A 27,379-nucleotide genomic window follows, 5' to 3' on the forward strand; every position below is an offset into this window, starting at 1 on the left:
GTCTTTTTAATGGCTTAGTACTATTCTACATGATTTATTTAACTTGTCTCCTATTGCTGCATGATGAGGCCATTTGCAATTTTTCAAAGCAAACAGTAACACTGTCATTTAATTAGCTTAACATTTACAGTAATCTTAAAACCTTGGTGCAATTTGCGCTCTACACTACAACAAAAGCAGATTTAAATAACACAGATGTAGCACAAGATCTTTGGTTCTCTAATTGAAATTGGTGAAGACACATAAATACATATTATGCATGACTCTCACATCTGGCTCCCCATAACTAAGTACACCAGAAGTAAAAATAGTTTCCAATCCTTTGGGAGCTGCCATGTGATGAAAGTAGACCATTCTGAAAGCTATTTGTGATTCTATAATAAATAGAAATCAACATGTGATTTCTTGGCTTTGTCCTCACTAGCAACTCAATGCAATAAAATGGCTGGGAGAATATATAGCTGTGAGTGAGGTTGTGTAAAAGAGGTAGAGCATTTGACAATAAAAAATCTCACACAAATAACTGCCATTAACAAATAACTAGAATAACAAAGATATAGCTCAACATAAAATTCTGATATCTTAAGGCATATTACTTCATGCAGGCACATTACTTTTTTTCAATCATCTCTTTTTACACTACTGAAGACAAATTGAATCCTGTTTAAATTAATAATGCAAGTATTCTTAATTCAAACGTTTCTAATATATCAATATTAAAAATAGTATCTTTAAGGCCTGACATGGCAGCCCACACCTACAGTTTCAGCGCTGTGAATGACTTAAGAAGCTGTGTTTGGGAACAGCCTGAGCAACATAGCAAGACCCTGTCACAAGACAAACAGAAACCAATAGTACTTTCAAACTCTTATATGCTATAATTTTGGGTAAAAGTAAAGATATCCAGCAGATTACTCATGATTATCTTTATTAAGCATTTTTGGGAGGTATCCTATGAGGTACCTTAGACATGGGCTTTTTGTGTAAGACTTGTTTTTTGTTTGCTGAAAGGAAGTTTATTGCTGTTTTCTTATTCTACTGTGCAAAACTAGAGCTGCTGCAAAGTCTCCCAGTCTCTTCAGAGGATCCCTGGCTGGAGGGAGGCTGCCGCAGCGCTTAACCTTAGCAGCTGGCTCGAGTGAGTCACTGCTGTGCAGTTCCCACAGCCTGGCTCTTTGTGTGTGTTCCGAATGAAAATAACTTGCTTCACAATTTTTAAATTACTCTCACAAAGTTTGTGCTTAAAAACTCCCCAAAATAACCAAACAAAAGAACACAGCCAAACATATATAGGCAAGTATCTTCATCTGTTTTCTGTTGCTACAACAGAACAGCTGAGGTCGGAGAATTTATAATAGAAAGATTACTGTGGCTCAGAATTTAGAAGCTGGGAAGTCCTAGGGCATGGCACCAGCAAAGGCTGCATGATGCTTCGCCCCGTGGTGGGAAGTAGAAGGGCACGGGGGCCCATGCGGAGGATTCCAAACACAAAAGGCAGCCTTGTTTTCTAATAGCCCGCTCTCTGGGTAATTATCAGTTCTCCAAGAGCAGGAACTGACTCCCACTAGAAAGATATTAATCCTGTTAATGATCTAACATCTCTAAACGGCCCCACCAGCTCCCAATAATGGTACATTGGGAATCAAATTTCAGTGTGAATTCTGGCAGGGACAAACTACATGCAATCCACAGTAACAGATGAGGACAAAAGTAAGAGGAATGTCACTGTTCTCTCTATAAGAACATACCATGAATTTTTTTGAAAGCAAAGACTTATTTACAATGACCACACACACATACTGCCAAGTTTTCAGTTTTCTATTTTCAAGACCGTCACAATAACCAATCCAACTCTAAGAATATAAACATCCTCTTGTTCACTTCTGTGGGTTGATCATACAAAGTATATGCTAGAAAAAAAGTCACACTAATTTCTATTTTTCAGACAATTCAGCAACACTTAGATGCGCTTTTTCTGAAGAAGCTGTGCGTCATATTATAAAGAGTATCCTGGGGCCAGGGAGATAGCTCAGCAGCACAAGCTCCTGCTTGATAAGCACAAGGTCCTGACTTCGATTCCCAGTATCCCAACCAAGAGAGGTATCTGGCCCTCTAGACTGGGATTTCCCACTTAAGTTGTCCACGCCTCTGTTTCCCAGCCTAAAATAAGGAAGATAATTAAAAACACTTGTTCGTAGGGCTCTGTGTGGGTATGTGAACTTCCTAGCAGAGTAACTACCACTTAATGCTCGCAGCCTGGGAACATCTTCACCAAAACGGATACACATCCCAAATGTGAAGTAATTTTTTTGGGGGGAGGTCAGGTTACAGGTTACTTTTTTGGCTTCTTTTTGCCAATCTGTATTTCCACAGTGACCATATATTACTTTTATAACCACACCATAAATGCTACCTAAATTTTAAAAGATCATAACAGTTGAGTTCAAGTACCTATCTTTACCTGTCTGAGGCTCTCAGCATGCTCCACAGGTGACAGCTGCAATTCTGGGGCTTCAGGGAAAGGAACCTGGCATTGCCCACTCTCACAGCAAACACACGCTGAACTGCATTATAATCATCGTATGCATCTCACAGGGGTTAGCACACATTCATCACAATTCTTTTTCATACTCTACCACCTGTCTTTTTCACCTCCCAAGATGAGCCGGACTTGCTCCTGACAGCAAGGGAAAGGCCGAGAATCCATTTGCAGTCACTCCTGAGGCTGAAGGTGAATATGGAAATTCAGGGGGTCAGCTCTAGGGAGACACAGAGGCGCTCTACAGATTGGGAGTCCAATCTAGGGCCTTCAGGGAGGCTCCCAGGCTCCTCATGACTGACTCAGGAAACCAACTTACTTCATATCTGCAGTCCAGGGCAGGCCACTGTCAAGAGTAAGCCGGTACAGTTAACAGACGTGTCCACAGTGACGCGGTATTACGCCCCTGCCTTCTTGGACTATGTCTCCTCATGTGTGAAATCAACTTGTCACACATGATGGCCTCCAGGGTCAGTTTCAGTTCTAGAATATTTCAGTTCTATTTTATTTATTTTTTTAGTACATGTTTGTAATACATGCAACTTACAATCATCTCAGGGAGTGAGTACATGTACATAATACAAACTGTTTCTTTTTTACTCCCCTTCCCTCTTCCCTCCCTCCTTTCCCCCTAGGCCCCTTGTGCCCATTTGGAAAAAAATTTTCCCAGCTGTTCCTCAGACAAAGGCCTAGTATCTAGAATGTATAAAGAAGTCAAAGAAATTTAGATCACCTAAAATAAAAGACCCACTGAAGAAATGGGCAAGTGAAATGAACAGACACTTCAAAGTACAAATGGCCAACAAATACATGGAAAAGATGTTCAGCATCTCTGACCATTAGAGAAATGCAAATTAAAACAGTTCTATTTTAAAATGGTGCTGCCTGTCATATTCTCCATTATCTGCTTTAAAAATAAGTTAAATAACATACGTAGCAAAAGATCATCTTTGGTTGACCAGTATTGCATGTCTATATCTGTTTTCATGAGAAGCCACTTTGAAGATATCAATATGTAATACAACCACCATTGTTAATTCCCTACCACTTTGTTTGTAACTCTGTACTGTCTGTATTGTGCTTGTGATACGTTGTAAAATGTTGTATGTCTGTTAATGTTTCCCTCCTTTTATCCTTAAAATTAAAAATAAATAAATAAATAAAAGATCATGGTAATCCGAGTATGTCTCTCCCTAATACTTAATGTCAGTTTTATGCTCAATATGTTTCACAACATGGCTCTTTATAAACACCAGAGAGACCACAATTCAAGCTGAACACAAATATGAAGACATAGCCTCAAACAGTGTTCTATATACTTTTGAAGTCTACTTATAATGCTTAGAAAGGAATTGGAAAACTTGTATTAAAATATAATTTTATTTCCCAAAAAAATCAGTTGTTAAGCTCATTAAACAGTCTGGGGCCTTCAAGTACTTTTTGTGTGTGTCTTTTGTTTTTTTTAGTACAAATACATAGATAGTAGTAAAAACTTCTTTAGAGCCTCAGTATTTTGGCCAATAAACATAAAGGTTCCATGGCAGTTTTAATGTATGATCTTATATCTCTTCTCCAAATTAATACATTTTTACAGAAATAACAAGAATTTTAGAATCAGGCCTATAGTAACGATTGTCTCCAGTTAGACTTAATCTGATGAAACAATGAATGTACATATCTTTTTTTTTTTGTACCAGGAATCGAACTCAGGACCTTGTGCTTGCCAGGTAGGTGCTGTGCCACTGAGCTATATCCCTGGCACGAATGTACATATCAATAACTTCAGGAATTAAAAACTGCATAAGTAACTTGAGTATCCAAATCATTGTATCAGGAAATTTCATAATCTCCAACTTCTTACTTTATGGGATCATAACTGCTGAAGTAAAGAATGTCATAAACTGGTAACTAAGGTGTTTACCTCACTGGAAACTACTGATTTTTTTTCAGAATGGAAGTTTTAATTAGCTTGAACCAATTTTTAAATTAATTCAGTGTACTGGTACATTTTAGGTATACATAATGATCAAATTCATTATGGAGAATTTGTACCTATATATGATATAACTTGGTTCTTTTTTTTCCCGTTCCCCTACCCTTCCTTCATCCCTTCTTCCCCTCCTTATTTACAAATGGAAACAAAGCCTTGGTAAATATTTTGTTCTTAAATCTAATAGTGTATATTGGTTGGCTGAACTGAAACAGGTGACTAAGTCTCCTGCTGTTCACCAAGAAGAGTATTTTTACCTTGATAATGAGAACTAGGTTTATTTACTTCTGTAGCCTGATGCTTAACAGCTTACAGTGTTGCTACATACGAGGGGCTAAGACGGGGATTCACAGAGTTACTGCATGGATGGTGATCCTGACCAATATCCTGCATGTACAAGGTAATAGTTCTGAAAGAACAAAGATTTGGTAGCCCAAAATGTAGTCTTGGCGTGGAGAAGGGCGTAGGTACGTAGGGTTAATTCCCTAGAGTTTCGTTTGTATTTTGTTAAATGTATTCATTAACACATGAATAATACCTTTCAACAAATGGCAGTTGTGGGGGTAGATGGGAGGAAAAAAATTACAAATTAATTCACTTACAATTATTAATGTCAATTTCCCAAATGTGTATAAATCAATAAATCAATTAATCTTAATCAACCAATCAATCAATCTTTCCCTGTCACATTCTCTCTGGCTGGACTAAAGTTATTTTAATAATATAGAACCTAGCAGGGACCTGAACAGAATTCTGGTCCAGTCTATTATTTCTCTTCCTATATGATACATTCATATGCTTTGAACAGATTTGAACAATTATGTACAGCTCTTATGTTTCTTTACATGTACAATTTTACATCTAGACATAGCCTTCACTATCAAACTTTATTGACTGAAATGAGTATCTCCAACATGTAGCAAGTAAGAACCAGTAATCTAAAGCAAGCATTGTTTCACATTAAAAATTGCTTTTAGACAATCTGGCAGATGGTACTTTTTTTATTATGTAGAAAGTTTTCCTATGGGAAAACACATCAAATTACTTAAACAAAAAAACAAAGTGGTCACACAGAATTAGCTGTACATCTCCGTCCTGGCTGCAATGATTCTGCTAAGCCAAGCAAGGCTGCACTGAAAATTTACATACATTAAAACCTATCTACTGCATATGCCTGTACTAGGCTAACAAAGGCGTATATAATCATGCAACTGAATGAGATACTACCACTCACTGTATGAGTCTATCAATTTAGATGCAGCAATACACACACAAAATATTGCTTGGTATACTTAGTAAATTTATCTTCCAGAAATCTTTCATGTAAGCCCTGAGACTTATATGTCAAATAATCACCAATATTCCTGCCATTTCCCAGTACCTCACCTCTGTGTAGCCACACCTTTCCACTTTTTCTTCCCATAGTCCATTCACCACAGAATAAAGGAACTGGACTTTAAACAGTACCCACTTTAACTCCTTCACTTGAAACAAACAATAATAAAGACCTGATCAGAGCCAGTCACTCATATCTCAAATAAAGTTAGTTAACAGACACTTGAACTAGAAAACTACCACCCTTCTCCCTTTGTACTACAACATCACAGACTGAAAAAACTGAACGTAACTTAATTCCACTTTCTCAAAAATTTTCATATAATAAACAAGACATTCCCACCAGCAGTGGAGAAGGGTTCCTATTTCTCCACAGCCTCGCCAGCATTTGTTATTGCTTGATTTCTTAATGCTAGCCATTCTTACTGGGGTAAGGTGGAATCTCAGTGTTGTTTTAATTTGCATTTCTCGAATGACTAATGATGTTGAACATTTTCTCATATACTTATTTGCCATTTGTATCTCCTTATCTGAGAAATGTGTATTCATCTCAGCTGCCCATTTTTGGATTGGGTCTTTGAATTTGGGAGGGGCTGATATTTTTTAATTCTTTATATGTTCTAGATAGAAGCTCTTTGTTTGAGGGACAGTCAGCTAAAATTTTTTCCAAGTTTGTGGGTTTTCTTTTTACTCTGCTGGTGATTTCTTTAGATGTGCAGAAACTTTTCAGTAGGATGAGATCCCAGTTGTTGATTCCTTCAAGTGTTTCATGTAAAATTTGGTTTTTGTTCATGAACTCTCTGCCTACCCTTATGTCTTCAAGATTTTTACCTACTTTCTCTTCCAATAGATTTAGTGTTTCAGTTTTAATACTGAGATCTGTGAACCATTTTGACTTGAGTTTGGTACATGGTGAAACCACTGTGGAAATCAGTTTGGAGATACCTCAGAAAACTAGGTCTAGTAGCCCATTCAACCCAGCTATCCCCCTGCTGGGTATCTTCCCAGAAGATCTAAAAACATCATATCACAGCGATATATGTGCACCTATGTTCACAGCAGCACAATTTGTAATTGCTAAATTGTGGAAGCAACCCAAATGTCCATCCACCAAGGACTGGATAAGAAAATTGTGGTACTTTTATATAATGGAATATTACAGAGCTATAAAGAAAGATAAACTCGAGGCTTTCATAGGTAAATGGTCACAACTAGAGACCATACTCATAAGTGAAATAAATCAGACATACATGTGCAAGCACCACATTGTTTCATTAGTGTAAAACCTGAAAGAGTTAATTTAAACTCAGAGGTATGACAGACATTGTGAAATGATAGGAAAACACTCAAGGGTAAAGGGCAACTGGGATGGGGGAAAAGAGAAGGGAAAGAAGGAGAAATTTTGTATGTACGTATATACAGGATAGTTAACATAGTTGTTCTACTGTCTTCTATTTCTTTGCTGAAACAAACTGTCAATGAGTCCTTGATTGATCAATATTGCATGTCTCTATCTGTTTTCCTGAGAAACCACTTTGAAGATATCAATATGTAATACAAGAAGCATTGTTAATTTCCTGCCACTTTGTTTGCAATTCTGTATTGTCTGTACTGTTCTTTTGCTATTTTGTAAAAGGTTGTCTGTCTGTCAATGTTTTTCTTTTATTTTTAAAATTAAAAAAAAAACAAGACAAATGCTAGTTTTATATACCATGATATCACCTGAATACAAAGAAAAATGTACAACCTACTTAAAACAAATCTGCTAGGGATATAGCTCAGTGGCATAAGTGCCTCCCTGGCAAGCACAAGGTCCTGAGTTCGATTCCTGCTACCAAAAAAAAAAAAAAAGGAAAACAAAAGAGAAAAAAAAGAGACTCTGGCTGCTCTGAATTAGCAAAGCTCTCTTGTTGAACAATGAGGATTTAGTCATTATCATTATGGGCTGGGGATTTAGCTCCGCGGCACAGCGCCTGCCTGGCAAGTGCAAAGTCGTGAGCTCAATTCCTGGTACCAGAAGAAAAACACAAAACAAATCCTTTTTTTTCTTCTTAACTTACAACACACCTGAAGCAATCCCTGTGAACATAAGATGCTTATAAACAGCATTCAAAGATGCCATCAGGGGCTGGGGATTTAGCTCAGCGGCAAAGCGCCTGCCTGGCAAGTGCAAGGTCGTGAGTTCGGTTCCCGGTGCCGGAGAAAAACCAAAAAAAAAAAAAACAACAAAGATGCCATCAAATGATCTGTTCATAACAAAAGCACTAGACAGTAATTTGGGACCTAAATTTCTTCCCCAGTATTGCTTCCCCGATTATTTTACATCTAAAGACTAAGACACAAAGCAGCACTCCGTTCATTCTTGGCCAAGACCTTTGCAGTATACTCTACAACAGTTTCACATACGGCTAACCAGAAGCCCCGAATGCAGAGTGCAGGGCAGGCGTGACAATGCTGCCTCATTTTCGCAAGACAGCGAAAGTGTGATTGTGGCCATTTGTCTTTCAGAAGAGCCTCTGAGGAGAAGCACAAGTTATTCCACATGTCTGTAAAGATCTCCAGCTTTCGCCAGTACACATGCTCTGGGCTGGCACAGCAAAGTTGAAAAGGACAGAGCTTTGTACCCAGTGCCAGCTGAACTTGGTGGCAGGCTATTAAAGAAGGGGGAAAAGCACAAATTATACATGGAGGGATGTGGGGGGAGGGGGAGAGAAAAAAACGCAACGAGCTAATGTTCCTAGTTGGCATCTGCCTTTTGACTCAAAGAAAGAAATGGCTCTTTTCCAAAATTTTTCTATTATTATGGTATCAGCTGCCTCTTGGACTCATTTATAAAAGCTGAGACTGCCAACAGAACAAGACAAGATTTCTGTTAATAGTGGTAAATGTGCGAGCCCTTGAAATAATAGGGATTTTACTATTTCTTCCTCAAAGGTTACTTTGGTATTATTATTCCTGGCATGAGCTTTAAGACTTGTAATGGTGGCCAGGTACTATTAGGAAATATGATAATAGCAAATTCTGAGTTTAAAAAATTGCTGCCTTGATTCTTTAACTGACCCTTACAATATATTTAACTGAAGAACAGCCTGAAACTAATTGATGCTGAACTGGAATTCATTCTACCAAATGAGTTCGTTAGCCCTTTCAAATCTCAGCGTTATTTGTGACTGTTACATTAACACACGCCTTAGTCTGAACACTGGGAATCAAAGGGAGAACTAAGTATTTATTCAGCCTTTTGAGAGGGAACTATAGCTTCTAGTCCCTTCATGAGGGAAAGATCCTCTGTAGCTGAAGAGGGAGAAGAAGGAAGGGGGAAGAGGGAGAGCAGAAGCAGCAGCAATGGTTGCAGCCAGTTAGATAAATGAGTGGGGGATAGCAGACTCAAACACTAACGAAGAATAAGCCGTGCTCTGGCTTCCACCTGGGATTTAGCGAGCTGGAAAGCACCTTCCTCTCCTCCTTACAATAACCACAAATGCTAGAGAATCTGTGAATAGTAATCCTTGATCCCATCATAGGGTTAGATGGTAGGGAAACCAACTAAACCTGGTTCTAAAACGGTACTTGAGGCGCTTGCTTATTGAGAGCAGACTCTGCGGAATACCAGTAAAAAAGAATTCAGCAGAAGTGTTACAAGATCAGTAAAAGCTGACTATAGGCTGGCAAGAGAACACAGAACCCCAGGGCCAGGATGTAAAGCAACTCACAACCACTTTAAGACTCTTCTCAGAGTCTGAGACCTGGGAAATCTCTCACTGCCATCTCGGTGCAGCCACTATGGAAAGGTACGATAAGCTGCCTAGATCCATCTCCCCTATGGCTCCTAAGAGCAAAAGCCTTGATACCTGCAAGAAGGAGAGGAACCACCATTTCCTTTAGGGAACAAGAGAAACAGTGGTAAGGCCACAAGGCCAGACACAGGGACACAGTGACTGCCCAAGAGTAAGGGTTAACGGCAACACAGCCCACCTTGGCTTGACTGCCAAGTTGAAGTAAAAGGCAGCGGAACAAGTAAGAGAAGTATTCCACTGGGTGGGCTCCAGCAAGTGGAAGGAGCTACCTCAGTCACAGCGTAAAAAAGGACCTGAAACTGGACTTCAACATGCGCAAAAAAAAAAATGCTCAGGGCAAATCAGACCCATCCTAAAAACGGGTAATGCTGGAGGAATTTGAACACTACCGTGAATCCAGGGGAACCACAGTAACTATATCTGAATTTATGAATCCCCACACGAATTTCACATAATTCAAAATATAGCACTCAATAGAATACGCAGATAAATAATCAGTGGGGACAAAGAAGACTGGACAGTATCCTCTAAGTTATCTAATTTTCCTTCACGGAACATTCCTCTCAAAAACAGTAGCACACACATTCTTTTCAAGTACACATGACATTTTTACCAGGATGGAACACAATGTACCACAACTGTTTGTGATCTGTCCTAGGAATGCAAACCTTTGGAAATTTAAATAATTTAGTATGCTAACAGACCAATGAACTAAGAGTATATGATTATCTCAACAAAAAAAATTTTTAAAGTATCACTTATAACTTTATATGATACTTAGGCATAAATCTAAGAAAACACATGGTTGCGCCCTATATTCAAACTTATGATTAAAGAAATCAAAGACCTAAATGCAGGATATTAAGAAATACACTATTTTCATGAATTGTGCTTGTTAGGATGTCAATCTTCTCCCAATTGATCTAAAGAATCAAAATTTTAGAAAGATTTTTAGTAGATATAAATAAGTTTCTTCTAAAAGTTATTTTGAAAGGGAAAGGAATTAGATAACCAAAGTAATTTTACGAAAAATGAAGTTGAAGGATTCACACTACCCCCTTTTAAAACTAACTATAAAGCTAAAGAAATCAAAACATATAGCAGTAGTGAAGGGAGAGATTTCCATATACATAAGAATCCATAGGAGATTAACGTAAATATAGTCAATTATCTGACAAAGGTGCAGAACAATTCAATGGAGAAATGATAATCTTTTAAAAAAATGGCACTGAACTACTTAGTACTCCAAAGGCAAAAAAATGAGCAATTATTTACACCTCACATCTTCTACAGAAAAAGTCAACTCAAAATTGGATATGGATCTACATGTACACTGTAAAATTATGACACTGCTAGGAGAAACTGGAGACAAAAGCCTTCTTGGTTTTGGATTAGGGGGAAAAAATCTTAGTCACAAAACTAAAAGTGTGGTCTATTTAAAAATAGGTAAACTGTACTTCATCCAAATTAAAAACTTTTGTGCCACAAAGGATAGTTAAGAGAATATAAAGACAAGCCAAGGACTAGGAGAAAATATCTGTAAATCATGTATCTGATAAAGAACTTGTATCTAGAATATGTAAAAAATTTTCAACCCTCAATAATAAAAACCCAATTTTAAAAAAGGCAAAGTGATGAAACCGACTTCAGCAAAGAAGATAAACATGTGGTAAATAAATTTATGGAAAAGAAATATTAGTCATCAGGTAAAAGCAAATTAAAACTGCAACCTGACATCATTATATACCTACTGAATTGGTTAGTATGAAAAGAACTAGAAATACCAAGTGCTGAAGAGGAAAGGAGCAACTGGAACTCATACACACCAATGGCAGGAATGAGAGATGGTACAGCCATCTGCAAAAGTAGTCCAGCAGTTTCTTACCAAATTCAACATAATTTACATATGATCCACCAAACCTACTTCTAGGTATTTACCTAAGTGAAATGAAAATTTACCTCCATATAAATAACTACAGAGTTTTTATAGCAGTTTTATTCATAAATGCATAAACCTATAAACAATCTGAATGTCTTTCAACTAATGAAAGGATTAAAAACAAAACAAAAATGCTAGTATATTCATACAAGTCAATCATAAAAGGAAACAAATTATCAGCCCACTTAACACTTAACAGTGAAAGAAGTCAAACTTCAATCTGTAAATATTTTATGATTCCATCTATATGCCATTCTGGAAAACACAAAGTTGCAGAGATAAAGAAGACTAGGGCTTGCCAAAATTTAGGGGCAGGGAAAAGATGACTTACAGGGAGAATGAGAGAAAAAGCTTTGGAGTGACACAACTTCATTGTCTCTGGATTTCTAGGGATATGCTACTCTATATTTTTGTCAAAATTCTCATAACCTTACACCATAAGGGAGCATGTTTTACTATTAAGAAATTTAAAATGAAGTATTATGGCTTGTACCTAGATGTGCCCCCGAAAGCCTCATGCATTTATATTGGGGCTTTTCAGAGGGGCTGGATCTAGGATGTGTGAATGTGGATTAGGGGTATGATACTGGGATCAAGACTGTGTGGCACTGGATTAGTCTATTAATTAGTTTATCATAGTTCTTGGTGTGGATATGGGAAGCCCCACCCTGTGTGTGGCTGGCACCATCCAAAAGGCTTGTCACCTGGATGGGACAAAAGGGAAAGGGAGGTTTGCTGTTTCTGCTGCTTGGTGCTTGCTGCCTCCTGCCTGCTCTGTCATGGACTGTTTCTCTTCTGCAATGCCTCTCTCCCATGCTGTCCTGCCGTGGAGCCAGTCAACTATAGACTGAAATCCCTATGGCCTAGGAGTCAAAATAAACCTTTCCTTCTTTAACTTGTGGGTGTTGGGTATTTTATTTCCGCAACAAGGAAAGTAAAGCAGAGATGGGGTAGGCAAACAATAACATGAATCCCAAGAAATAACTGACAGTCTCATGAAGATCATCAAAGACTATAAACCATCAGTTAGAAGGTTGTTGGGAAAAAGGGTCTTCGCAGTGATACAGTATCATCTCATACAAGACATGCTAGGAACAAAGGGGAAAATATACTTTTGCAATTGAGAGAGTTCTCAGCCACAGACTAAATTTAATGATAAAATTCAACAGTATTAGTGGGATGGCCTGATACATATCTCCCGATATGATGCAATATGAAGAAGATGGTATCATTTATGACATATTTGCATTAAAAACATTTAACGTGAATCTAAGTCTTCAGTGTAAGTGCCAATAAATAGGAAATACAGGGAACACAGGAAAAAAGTTAAAGAGCATCAAGAAAAAACAGACAATTTACAAATCAATGCGACTGATCTGGCGGGGGCAGGAACTACAAGAAAAATCAAGATGTAGTTTTACATTAAAAAGAAATAATCAAATGCAACCCTGGAAACTCAAACACTGGCTATAAAAGACATTTTTGAGAAAATTGGGGAATTCTGTATTTGGACTAAATATTAGATGTTATCAGGAAACACTACTTTGCTAATTTTCCTTGATGTGGTAGTGGTACTGTGGTTAAGCAGCAGAATGCCCCTTATCCTTAGAAGATACACACTGAAGTATTCAGAGCCAAAGGAGCACAGTGTCTGCAACAACTTTCAAAGGAGAAAGCCAAAACAATGCTTGCATCTCTTTTCTCACTGCCTGCAGACAGACGGACAGACAGACAGACAGACAGACACACACACGTTCTACCCTCAAATGAATTTGGACACCACTGCAAATTATATTCCCTTGAAGTTCTACAATGACTCTGGTATACTGATGATTCTAATTAGTTCTGCAATTAAGAAGTCAATTGTTAAGTTAATGTTTTCCAAACTTGTTTGGCCACAGAATTTTATTTTCAATGAGTATTTCAAACAGCACATGGAATGAGTCTCCGGGCAACTGGTCTTCAGAGGTTTCTCGCTACATGTTACATAGCAGCAGAGGGCAGCAAGAGAGTCAGCTTTGCAAATAGCTTACATTAATTTCAATTTTCTTGAAATGTTCTGTGATTGTCTTATTAAGATACTAAAAGAACATTTTTAGAAGGTTTATTTTTATTTTTTCCTCTGGGAAAATACAGTTTGAATTTATAAAATTCTGATCATATAGCTCATATACTTTTATACTCTTTTTTCTTTCAATGACTAGGTTATATTCATACTTTTATACTATTGTCTTTTTTCAAAATTGTTATTTTTAATAGCTGTATAATAGTCCCAATTTACAACTAAACTGTGCTTTATCTTACACACTGATTTAACTAATTTGCACACTGTTCTACAAATTTCAGTTTAAGTTTTACATTATTATATTTAAGTATGGAATTGTAGTGAACCTCGTTGGTCTCTCATTGTACCCCAGAGAGAAACGGTGGTGGGAGTGAGAAAAATAAAGACAAGAGACAAGAGCTGGGGTCAGGTGGAGTTACCTCTTGCCTGATGAGCAGGAGGGCTGACTTCAACAGTAGGGGGCGTTTATTTTATACACTTGCAAAGTTAGTATCATGGGGGGGGGTAATGTTGCCTAGCGACTAACGACTGTAATCGTCCAGCAGGATGCCTTTTTCAGTACTGAGGTAGCTTGACTGCTTGACCAATAACCAGCTCCAGTAGCTCCCAACCTGGGATAAGTAGCTGGTACATAAATTTGGGGCCATAATTCTATTATTTCCTTGGGCTGGACATGAGTGAAGGAATCACTGAAGGTAAGCCTCTGATTATACATTTCCAATGTGTTTTCTAGAAAAGTTTTACCAATTCACATTGTTATCACTAGGTCTGTATTTAGAAATACCTGTATCACTCCTGACATTAAACGTGGTGAGATTAAAAAATCTCCATTAGCTGTGCTAATATACAGGAAATTATTCTCAGATGTACATTGATCATTTGTAAGACTTTTTCTGAATTACATGCTCAATTTGTTCTTTAATTTCCTAATAGGGGTTAGTGTTATTTATTGCACTGTATGGATTTTCTACATACTAATGATATTATAGAACATTTTGCTAGAAAAATCTATTGTTCTTACCTTCCACAGTTTTTTGGTTTAGAAATTCCTATATCCAAATAATCAACAATTAACTATTCATCTATATTTCTTTTTTTAAAAAAGCTTTGCTTGTTTAATTTTATATTTCATACAATTAGTTTAGAATTTTAATACACTGCATAGTCAGGACCAAACCTGATTTTTCCCTCAACCTACCTAATTTCCCTAGCATAATTTATTCAATAAACAATCTTCTAACACTGTGTATTTTCTATTCTATAACATAAAAAAGACTAGAGATGCTATACCAGAACACATTCACTGTAAGAGAGAATGCTGAGCAAGGCCACTGTGTTTCAGATGTATCAAGTGATAATTTGAGTGACAAATGTCAAGTACTCAGTGCTTTTGTAATTTTCTGTGAACAGGAAGAGTAGATGCCTTTAAATTCTGAAAACACAATTTTAGCAGAAAGGGGAGAAGAGACCACGAGAGAAAGAAGCTATGGCTCTGTTACAATGAAAGGTAAGATGATGAAAAGGGCTCCATACATACTCTGTCCCTCTCAGAGCAGTTTTACACTAGAAAGGACTTTAGAAATTAACTCCATACTTTCAAAGTAGAAGCCAGGATTTTCCAAATCAAACAACTAGCTAGACAGAAGTAGAAACAATACCAAGGCTTCAAAGTAATCCCAGAAAAAGTGTCACCAAGTCAGTCCTATGGTTTCTGATATATAAAAGTTTCTTTTTAAGAAAAAATAATTGTTTCACATTCACTGAGCTATTTTAAGGATACAAGACAGAAAAGTTATTTAAGATAAAGGTAGAAAAGTTTACGTTATTTATGTTGCTAGTCAGTCCCCCCTTTTTTTTTCCTTCTGGTACCGGGAATGGAACTCACGACCTTGAGCTTGCCAGGCAGGCGCTGTACCGCTGAGCTAAATCCCCAGCCCATACTGTTCAGTCTTGAGATATTTTTAGAATTAGTTTTTTTAAAGGATAAAGTTAAACTTATGAAAAATCAACATTATCAGATTACTTTCTGAATCTCTCAAGGCAGTGGGTGTCCAACTTTTTTTGCCTATTACTAAATATTTAAAATATTTCAATATTTATTTTTAAACAGGAAAAATTAGTATTAACTACTTATATTAGCCTAATAATAAACATATTCTTTAGCAATAAAACAGTCTCAGAAATCTACTCTAACTTTCTTCTGATCCACAAAACATTAACACCTTTCCCTGGAAGCTGCATTCAAAGTCTCTAACATTACTCCAAAATCACCAAGCGCATCAGAGAATACTTTCACTTACATGTTTCCCATGCGATACAAAGACCAGTTACTTAAGGAAGTCGTATTTTCTTTCTCTCTCTAAAAAAGACATCTGTGTTACTAACTACCTGTATAACTGTGATAGGAGTATATGACAAGCCTTTAGGAAGAATAAACTCTACAAAAATATGCTTGTCTGCTTGCATTTTCTTTCTCTGACTATATTTAAGAGATTTTTTTACATCCCACACTCAAATATTCTAAGGCCCCCTGATTTTTCCCTCTGACTTTTTATTACCCTTTAGTCTTTTCTGAAGCTGTGCTATTTTCTTAATGGACAGTAATAACTAGATGTTATCCCACAAAGTCTGAGTTTAATCTCTTCTCTCATGCATTGTGACAATTAATCATAGTATGCCAACTTCACTGGACTGAGAGACACTGCCTAGCGGGTTAGTTAAGCAGGCTCTGGGTGGGTCACGGAAGTGTGGCCTTGGGTCCTAGACATGGTCCCCTGCCAGCTCCTCTCTGGCACTGTTGCTCTGCCCTCCTTCCCTGGTGCCCTGGAACGAGGCATCTTCGCTTCTCCATGCACTTCTGCCAAGGAAACCTACCTCCATGTGCCACATCTGAAACACGGAGCTACCTTAGACCTTTCCTCGTTTAATCTGTGGGTGCTGGGTATTGTGTCTCAGTGACCGGAAAGTTCACTAACACACGCATGTTCCTTGGTCGCTGCGACTTCCCTGATGTCAATAGAGAAGGGCTTGGCGATAAACTGTACAAAGTATGCTGAGCAGCTCTGCGTTGTCCTTCTTACCCCGTAATACCCCATGGCTAGCCTAGTAATGCTTAAACCTGTGTGTACAGGAACAGCCATGAGAATCTGTTGAGACACAGGCGCTGAGGCCCTTCCCTGGTGTGCGGGATTCCACAGCTAAGGCGCACTTCTAGTGACTGTCATCCCGACCACCCAATGACTACACGTGCTGCAGTGATAACAAAAATGGCCCCGACTGTCCACTCCTCTGACAAGAACCTTTGCAGGGTGACTCTCCTGTTCCTCTGCTGCCTTTCCCTGAATCTCAGCTGTTCTTGTGGCCTGCTCCAGCAACAGAATAGTGCAGAACTGAGGCTGTGCCGCAACAAGCCTTGCTGGTTTCCACGCTGAGCCTTGGAAAGCATTTGTGAACAACCCCAGGCTGGTCTGCTGTGAGAACCGAGCTGTGGCCCAATCACCACTATCAGTGGACAGTCAGGCCCACAAGAAGCCACTCTAGACCGGCCAGCCCCCAGCTGACTGCTAAACACCACAGCTACCCGGCCATAATCAGTGATTCTGGGCCAGCTGACCCACACACCCTTGAGAAAGAACAAATGTTTATTGTTTTAAGCTATAAGCTCTAAGTTTCAGGGTCACTGGTTACTGATTGGTTACCCAGTGACAAACTACGGATACACCACAATTCTAACGTTCTTTACCTGAGAAAAACTGATTTCTCTCTTCTTTTTTACCTCTCCTGCCACATTCTTAATACAGGCAGATCTTTTCAGGAGAAAATAATCTTTTATTCTTCTCTTATTTCTTCTTCAGACTACTACAGAGTTCTGGGTTGACTCCCCACTTGCTGTTGTACCCCATGTCCATGTGCACTGCTACTGCTTATATTCCTTAGAGTCTGGAGTTACACTGTCATCACTTATATATTGTTATAATCCATAAGGCTTGATACCTCATAAATGCTCAGTCCTTGTTTGTCGAATGACAGCTGCTGGATTCATCAGACACAGATCAGAACACATCTTTCTCCTATGAGGAACACTACTGGCATTTGTATCATTTGTTGGATCCATTTTCCACCTGGCCTATTTAATTCTAGGACTTCTGTGACAAGGCCCCAGCCTAGCTCTTAACCCTTCTTCCCTGTCTTAACTATTTAAGGAGTGAACACACCTCTTATTTACTTCTGTAGTCATTGACATTCAGATTCCTGCCTAAAATCCCCTTCCATGTCTCCGCAAAGCCTATACATTCTTGAAGGTCCAGTTCCAATGCCAGCTCTCCTGAAAAAAATCTGACAGCTCTAATTAACAAACAGCTCAGCCCCCTCTTCTCTCTGCCTCCAGCATTTAGCCTGAGTCTTTCTTAGGTAGCAGATATTATAGTTACCTGTACAGCATTCCCTACCCTGCATTGCTACCTTTCTCAGGCCAGGTTTCATCTTTTCCTCCCCCTGTTCCTTTGTAACTAGTACAGTGCTCTACAGAAGGCATAGTAAGATTGCCATAAATGCATATTGAATGAATGGTTGCTTTTCAGTCACTATAAAACCACAATCAAAGCTGTAATACCCAGTGTCGTAAGTCAAACCCAGAACAAAAAAGGGCAGAATACATGTGTTGGTTCTCACATATCAGTTTGTAAAGCAATCCTCTGGAATGTCTATTAAAAATACAAATTCCTAGGCTCTGCCCCCAGAGAGACTGGTTCAGCAGATTTCAAACCTGGCTTTGGAATCTTGGCCCATGTGATTCTGACAAAGATCTGTGGGGGGTTTTTAGGCAACACTTTGATATACGGTGACACAGAGCCTGCTTTACAGATATGCATTCCAAAGTAACCCCTTTTTTTATGCACCCAAGAAATTTTTATTTTAAGTTTCTTGACTTTAATGTCAAAGCACTGAGTGGAGCAGCCTTATTAAAAAAACCACTTTAACAATCTGCACACGGTCTGGCACCTTATTAGCTTAGGTTGCTGGGAATATGGCATCACACCCCATTCCTTGTAGTCACAATCTGCACACATTTTTCATCTATGTACTCTTTTTACAAACTATTTAAAGTTTAGTTTGCTACAAATACCTTTTTCAGACCACCTCATCATGTGAGGTGTGCCTTAAAATAACTAAAGGGTGCAAGACTCCTACCTCGGTCCCTGAGGCTAGCTCTTACTGCTTCCTCTAGCTGCTCCTCTTCACTTAGGCCTGCGGTGTACACATCATAGTTTCCGGGCACTTCTTCATTGTACCCTGCGCTGCCATACGGATGATGATCCTGATATCCAGAGTGGCCTATGGGCACAATGAAAAATTACACAACACAACATCGGCCTGCTCTTCTGTTTCAGATTTTTTGCTTTGCACATGTGAAGACAAGGAAATACGTCATGTCATATTCTGAGTGTAACAAACTCTTCAAAATAGGAAAGGTTGACAAATGCAGAATGCCTCAAGACTGGGAAATGACGGTCTGTCACTGTTGTATGCACAGTGCCCGACACGGACCCGGACTTGAATGAGACCTTCTGTGCTACTGGGGAAGAAGTATTAGGAGGTAGCCAGAGGGCCCGAAGAAGGGGCTGTTGACATTGACAGTGGCCTCTTACAGTATAAAGGTATTTAGTACTTGCAGTATTTTCTGGCAAGTCTTGACTTGAGTCAAGAGGATGGTGGAAAGAGCTGAAAAAGCCTTATTATCTTGTGGCTCCATGCAGCGAGAGGCAGACTAACTTTAACATATGTATAGCAAAGAATTTCCAAGCTGAGTATCACACTTGAGAGTAATCACAAGATTAAGATGGACAAGGCAATCTCGTTGTAATTATAATTCTGTTAGAGGTTGTAATTCTTAGTAATAGCATTTGCAAAAAATTTGGTTGCTAGACAAAAACAAAAAAAGAAGAGACAACCCGGTCATTAAAAAAATGCTTTAAGTACTCAGACTTACTCAATTAATAAAGGTAAATAACAGAGGAAAGTTCATTTATGCAGAATAGTACTATCAATCTTTTCAGTCAGAGTTTTTTTTTTTTTTGGTTTTTCTCCGGTACCGGGAACCGAACTCATGACCTTGCACTTGCCAGGCAGGCGCTTTTGCCGCTGAGCTAAATCCCCAGCCCCCTTTTCAGTCACAGTTTACTCTTCATATTTTCTTTAACTGCCAATTGCTCCAGAACTAGTTTTGAAGAGAATTTTTTCTTCCTATAGAAGATAATAAATCTCACTGGCACAGAGAGAAGCTAGAGTTTATTTAATTTTCTTCCTTCTGTCTTGCCATGATCACATCCTTTGAAGATGATGTTTCAGGTGTTTAATTAATGTGCTTTTTGTTGGTGATGAAAATTCCTGAATTTACTGTGAATCTTGTATCATTTTCATATCATTCAACACAGTATAGAGCATGCCTGAGTTTTAGTAAGACCATACGAAAAAAAAGTAAAAAAGAACTATACATAGCAGAACATGCATAACTGAAACTTCATATTTGATTTTTTTAGTAATTGGTACCGAGGCTAGTCTGAAGTTTATTTTTGTACCAGGTATAAAGTAAAATATTTTCCTAATACGCAAAATTAAAATGCAAATGGTGTATCTGCCAAAAACTATTTTAGCACTCCATTATTTATTGTCATATAAACAATGAAATTACAATAAAACAAACTAGTTTCAGCTGATAGTATTTTTATGAATTTTTACACATATTTGTTATGTAAAGTATTTGTGTCCATTAATTTGCATGTGTGTGTGTATGTGTGGTTGGTACTGGGAATTGAGCCCAGGACCTTTGTACTGAGCTACATTCTCAACCCTTTTAAAAATTTTTATTTTCAGACAGGGTCTCATAAAGTTGCCCAGGCTGGCTTCGAACTTGAATTCCTTTTGCCTCTGCTTCCCGAGCCACTGGGATTATAGGCATGCTCCACTGCGCCTGGCTCTCCTGGTATTTCTGTAAGAGCTTTTAAAAGATATAATTGATTGGTATGGTTTTCGTATGTGTCCCTGAAATTTGTGAGCTAGAACTTAATCCCCCAAGTCATATGCTGATGTATTAGGAGGTCAGACCGGATTAAGACGAGACAAGGGTGCAACTCCTCTGACTACACTAGTGGCTTTACACGAAGCAGAGGTAAGACCAGAACATCACTGATCACCACATAATGCCCCCGCCCTCATCAGATGCCAAGAGGATGCCAGCACCATGTCCTCAGGCTCCCCAGCCTCTAGAACCATGGAGGAAGTAAACCTTTACTCTATGAATTACTCAGTTTCCAGTTTGTAGGGGGAACAGAGAACAGACTAAGATGTTGAAGTTCACCAACTTCAAGTACATAGCTCAATGGTTATCAGTGTGTCTGTACAGATGTACCATCATCACCACAATCATGCTTACATACTTTTATCATCCCCACGAAAGAAACAGTCTTCAGCTCATAGCTCTCAGCCTTGCTCTCTTCCCCAGCTCTTAACTACTAATCTAATCCTCTCTCCGCACAGATGCCTATTCTGAAGACTTACTTAAATAAAATTGTCTACAGTGGTACCTGGGTTCACAAAATTAACTCTTTCCACGTTTCTGGTCATAACCTGAACCTGACAAGAACCGAATCAAATTCAATGGTTAGGTTCAATGTCCTTATGGGGAATTTTGATTTGGTTCTCGTTCAATTCAGTTTGCAACCAGAATCGTGGAAAGAATTGAGTTTGCGAACCTAGGTGCCATTGTAATGTGTGCTGTTCTGTGTCTGGCTCATTTCACTTAGTGTTTTCAAGGTTCAACAATGCTGTGATGTGCATCAATATTTCGTTCCTTTTTATGGCCAAAGGATATTCCATTGTATGGATAGACCACTGCTTATTTTGTTTTTCATTTTTTGAGACCACTGTTTTGTTTTGTTTTTCACTATGCAGTTCAGGCTGACGTTGAACTCACTATGTACTCCAGGCTGGCCTTGAACATGTGATGGTCCTCCTGCCTCAGCTTCCCAAGTCCTGGAATTATAGCTGTGCACCACATCTGGCTAGAAGACATTTTAAAATCTACACACCAGCTGATGAACACTGGGATTTTTTACCCCTTTGAATATTATGAATAATCCTGATATAAGTATTTGTGGACAAGCTTAAATGTGGATATATGTTTTCATTTATTGAACACTGACCTAGGAAGCGGACTGCTCAGTTCTAACGGGCAGGAAGCAGTACCTCACTGCATTTTTGATGTTGAGTATTTTTTTAGGCTCTGATTGGCCATTTATACAACTTCTCTGAAGTAATGTCTATTCCGATGCTTTACTCATTTTTACTCTTCAAGGTTGGCTCTATTTTACTGAATATCCTTGAAGTTTTAAAAAAAACAGGTTATGTAAGAAACCTTATATAAAATTGCTTAGGATTTTGGGCACTAATTCTGAAAAACCTTGTTCTGAATGTAGTAAAAATCAGTGAGTACTTACTAGATATTTCATGCCCTAATTTTCATGCCATCTCTCACTTGTATCCCATGTCAGAATATTAACACTACTCGTATTTTAAAAAGGAGATAAATAAACTTTTCATATCATCACAATGGTTTATGATCAAATTGGGATGTGAGTACAATTTTAAAAACGGACATTCTTTCTCAAATTAGTATGTACCCACTGGAACCATCAGAAAAATTCAGCTCTTGCTGATGTGTTGGGGACACCCTTCCCCCTCAGTAACTTTCGTATCTTGAAAAGTAAAGGCGACTGTAACAGAGGTATGACTCTTATTTCCTGTTCTCCTCAGCAACAAGAAAACTTTCATAGGAGAGCAATCAGTCAAACCAGAATTAATCCTACTTCACATGGGACAAAAGAAAGGGGCACTGACTCCAAAACACTAATAGAATATTTATGGCTAAGTCACTGAATACCATGAGGTGCTTCAGAAATCCCCGAATAGAGAGACTGCCCCATTCCCTAATAACGTCAATTATTTTATTGCAACACAACAAGCATATTTGGTAATTTCCCACAAGGCTCATTATCACTTTCAAACCCCTGCGGAAAGCCATTCTGTTATGGGAAATCTAAGCAGTGTCTATCTACCCACCCTCCAAAACACTCAGCTATTTCAAAATTCAAATAACCCAGTCTCTGGATACTCATGTATACAGATGCTACATATATTTATAGAGTTTAATTGCAGGTACATCTGCAGTGATTTTATATAACATTTCCTGATACAGAAAAAGATTTTTCTTCATGTTATTTCTTATTTTAAAAAATACCCTAGAAGTGCTTTAATGAAGTAAAGATAATGACTCTAAACATCTGAATATTCTAAAACCTAATTTGGAACTTCTCAGACAAAATGTGGGGAGAAAGAATGAGAAACTTTCAGTGCCTTAAGTAAAAAACACTGGTGTGATTAAAAGTTGTATATCATCAATCATAAATCATCAACAAGACCAAAAATCCCATCAATAGCTATTAGGATGAGAACAGGTCTCCTAGGACCCAAAATTTTCTGCAGCTGTTCTGCTGGCCCAATCAGTTGTTGTTAAATCTTTGTAATAAACATTCCTTGGAAAACCTAACTATCAAACACTGAAGATAAATAAGTTTAAATTATATCCTGTGATGAATACTCATTTAAAGTTTTCTTTTAGCTATATACTATGGGGAAACTATTTTAGTTATATACTTTGGTAGGAAAAGAAACTCTGGTTATCATTATTCTATTAACTACTCCATCTGTTCCTTATACACATACCAGGATTTCATGGCAAAGGAGATCAAGAAACACCAGCAAGATTAGAAAAATTGGTAACAGCTTTTTAAACATTCATGAGGTTCTTTGACCTATAAAGACTTTCCCAGCTAAGGATCGCCATGTTAAGAATGAATTATTACTTGTAAGGGACACATATGCTTTCATAAAAGTTCCCTAGATGACCATTAGCAAGGCCACCTGGCCTTCTATAGCTCTGCCTTTGAAGAAATCCAATCACTTCAGAGGAAGGAATATAAATACGGTAATCTTACAGAGGATCAGAGAGAAAGTAAAAGCAGCTTGTATTTTTGCCTGAAGTTCTCTGGTCTGTGTGTCTGCTAGGCCTCTGCCTCTTCCATATGAAAGAAGAAAGGAGCAGGTTTCTCTCTTTTTTCTTAATAAATGGAGTGCAAAAAAGGGAAAAAGATAAAAGGGAAAAAAAGAGAAAAGAATAAATGAACTGCCCTACTTTATAAGGTCAAATTGGCAGAGTACCCACTCACATCCCTGTACAAGAGAAAAAGCAGCAGCTAGGAAGTAGTGACTCGCACCTTTGTCTTAGTTCTGCCACTAATTACCTGGGTGAATTTAGCCAAATTAACCAACCACAATTTCCTAGCCACTACGCCAAATGTTAGGACTAGATAACCCATGACAGTAAGCCATGTATGTGCACAAGTACGTGCTTGCTATGTTTTTCACCGAGAAGAGCACAGCTGCTTGTTTTGGGGATGTGAAAAACTGAACCAGAAGAAAAGCCCTTATCCCTCTAGCAACTTCAGCTATCCCTCTGTTCCTGTGCCCTGCCTCGGGGAGAGCAAAAAGTTAACAGAAAGAAACCACAACAGGAAATACAACCAGGATGGTTCTCTGGGCCAACTCAGCTCTTCTTACTCACAAAGGCCAGTAAAGCTTCTTTCATATTTAAATCAGTATGAACCAGTAGTTTACAACCAGCAGCCAAAAGTGCCTTCATTTGTTTTTTTTTTTTTTTCTTCCAGTACCAGGAATCGAACTCATGACCTTGTGCTTGCCAGGCAGGCGCTTTGCCGCTGAGCTAAATCCCCAGCCCCTAAAAGTGCTTTCAAATGACTAGTTAGTTATCAGCTTTGTCCTTAACGACTTAGCAAGGCTTCTCTCTTCAGGTGAAGTCAGTATTGTCCAACAACTATTCCTCTGCATCCAAGACCAATGTTCTGGGATTTTTAAGCATCCAAATCAGAAGTAAAAGGGGCTGGGGATTTAGCTCAGCGGCAAAGCGCCTGCCTGGCAAGTGCAAGGTCTTGAGTTCGGTTCCTGGTACCGGAGAAAAACCAAAAAAAAAAAAAAAAAAGAGTTCGGTTCCTGGTAAAAAAAAAAAAAAAAAAACCAAATCAGAAGTAAAAGCCTCTTCTTAGGGCACAGATATCATTCACTTCTCTGGTCCCCAAGCCTAGGGAACCCCAATCACCTAAGGCTATGATTTTTGTTCCTGATACAAACTGAATCACCCAGGAGCTTTTCTTCAAAAAGTCCCAATCCCTGCCTCTGCACTCATTCTGACTTCACTGGTCTGGGAAAAATTCAAGGCATGGATAAGTTATAAAAGCCCCTACGGCAATACACACATTATGCAGCCAGGACTGATACTAAGGATCTGAGGCTTGAGAACTACACAGAAAATGCAGTTTGACTGTAACTCCAACACTATCAAGCTACTGATTTAATTCTTTAATGTCTGCCCAGCACCGTCTGAATAATCGCAAGCAGGCCTTTCCGGATCCTGCTTCTGCTCACTAGAAAGCCCTTTCCCTCCACTGCTTTCCTGAATTTCTTGTCATCCATCACGTCCCGGCAGTCCACTTCCTCTGGATGACCGCCCGTAAGGCAAACCCACTGCCTTCCCAGCCTGAGTGTGAACCCTCGTGTTAATTTTGCTGGGCTGCATTTCTGCTTCTGCCCCAAGGAACGACTGGCTCTGGGTTAGCCCTGCAGCCAAGATCAAGAAAAAGACTGAAGGAAATATACGAAAATATTTTCAGACACAGTATAAAAGGTAATACAAGAGCTTGAGTCTTGAGCAAAAGGAAATAAAGGAAGTGAGCCTGGAGGTACCTTCTCGGCTCATTTTCACTCTTCAGGTTCATTTTACCAGCTTGGCTGGTGCAGAGGCTGCAGCTCCCTGTGTGTGGGGGGGGGGGGGGCGGGCCAGAGCAAGACCACCAGGAAACACAGCAAGAATTCAACAAATACTAACATTAATGGCTATCATCCCATTATTCTCACATCCCACATGGATTAACATTCTATTTCTACTCCCTGGTTAGCCGGCAGCACCTACATCCCATTCACCTACTATAAACTGCCTTAGATAGGACTGTTGGTCTTTTTCTCTCTCTTACAATGTCCAACCTGCTACTCTGTACAACAGGACCACTCACAAAACGCTACTGTGTTAACCAGTCTGTGGCTAAGAACACCGTGCATGCTGAAAAGGTGGTAGTCTGCATTTCACTACTGAAAGGAGGAAATGTTTACTTTGGCTCCAGGTTTCAGGTTTCAGTCCATGGTGAGCTGGAAACCAGGCGGAAGGGCAGGGTGGAGGAAAGCTGCTCCCCCATGGTGGGCATGGTGACCTGCTTCCTCCTCCTCCTTTTGTTCTCCTTGGGCCCCCATCCTATTGGTGGTGCAGCCTACTTCAGGGTGGGTCTCTCCCCTTCGTTTGCTGTCTCACATGCAATCGTCTCTGGAAACACTCACATTCACACCCAAAAGTGTACTTTCCTAAATTCATGTGTGCTTCTGAATCCAATCTGCTTGACAATCAATTATCATGGAATTTTTTGCTCTGATATTATTTAAGCAAATGGTCAAAAAAGCTGCAAGTCATGGTCCAAATCCAACCAACTGCCTATTTTTATGATATATTTTTACTGGAACACAGTAAGGCCTATTTATCAATGGTCTATGGCTGCTTTCGTGCTACAGGGACAGGATGGCTAGTTCTGACAGAACCATACAGCCAATGGGGCCTAAAAGGTTAACTACTGGCCCTTTATAGAAAAGCCTTCTGAGCCCAAGTTTAAGCTACAGCAGTTCTCAAGTGACATAAATATAATACATATATTCTGAATATATGTCACAGCAGTCTATTTGGCCTGCTATCACAAATAATCCAACTGGGTGGCTTAAGCACAATGATTTCTCTCTCACAGTTCTGGGAAATGGACGTCCTGGGTCAGAACGTCGGCCTGCTCGTTCCACGTGCTCAGCCCTGTCCTGCGGTGCAGGCTGCCAACTCCTGGTGTCATCACAGAACAGAAAGCAGACTAGAGAGCTTTGTGGGGTCCCTTTTATACAAGCATTGATCCCATCTGTGACAGCTCCACCCTCATAACTGAATTTCTTACCAAAGGCTCCACCCCTAAATTCCATCATGTGAGAGGTTAGGGTTTCAAGATCTGAATTATATCTGACGATACTGATCCAGGATATTACGCTATAGCTGCCTACTCTGTCTTGAATAGGGTTTGTCCCCCGAACTCATGTAGGAATTTAATCCCAAAAGACATTTAAGAGGGCAAAAATTGAATTGATTATGGTATTTAAAGGTAGAATCTTTGGAAAGGGATCAGTTCTAGACAAGGTCATTAGACTGGAGGTCTCATACTTGAATTCTGTGGCTTTAGAAGGACAGAGAACCCAACACACACAATCGTATACACTGTCTCTCACTGTGTGCTACATCAGGACATGGCCAGCAAGAAGCCTGTCACCAGAACTGAGCCAATGCTAGCATAATGCTCTTTTACCTCTAAAATTGTCAGCTAAATAGAGCTCTTTCCGTCATAAAATTAGCCTGCCTTAGGTATTTCATTAGGGTAACAAAAATTTAACACTTTGTACCAGGCTGGAATGTAAAGGCCTTACCTAAAACAAGCCTCATGCTGTTAAC

The 27,379-nt window shown here is 39.0% G+C and overlaps 1 protein-coding gene across 7 annotated transcripts in view; it reads right to left on the bottom strand.

Annotated features, from left to right (window-relative positions):
* Positions 1–27,379, bottom strand: part of Rhbdd1 (rhomboid domain containing 1) — a 129,600-nt gene that overhangs the window by 43,466 nt on the left and 58,755 nt on the right. For 5 of the 7 annotated variants that reach the window (XM_005395459.2, XM_005395453.2, XM_005395460.1 and 2 more), the window contains one exon: positions 18,856–18,999. The exons of 1 other annotated variant lie outside the window; for it this stretch is intronic. In XM_005395459.2, the coding sequence (XP_005395516.1) occupies positions 18,856–18,999 (144 nt within the window). Of the gene's footprint in view, positions 1–18,855; positions 19,000–20,526; positions 20,663–27,379 lie in introns of those variants that run through there. One more of the 7 variants, XM_005395455.2, reaches the window with a different exon arrangement.

This window comes from Chinchilla lanigera, unplaced genomic scaffold (assembly GCF_000276665.1).
Source record: "Chinchilla lanigera isolate Chin_1 unplaced genomic scaffold, ChiLan1.0 scaffold00052, whole genome shotgun sequence".
NCBI classification, from domain to species: Eukaryota; Metazoa; Chordata; class Mammalia; order Rodentia; family Chinchillidae; genus Chinchilla; species Chinchilla lanigera.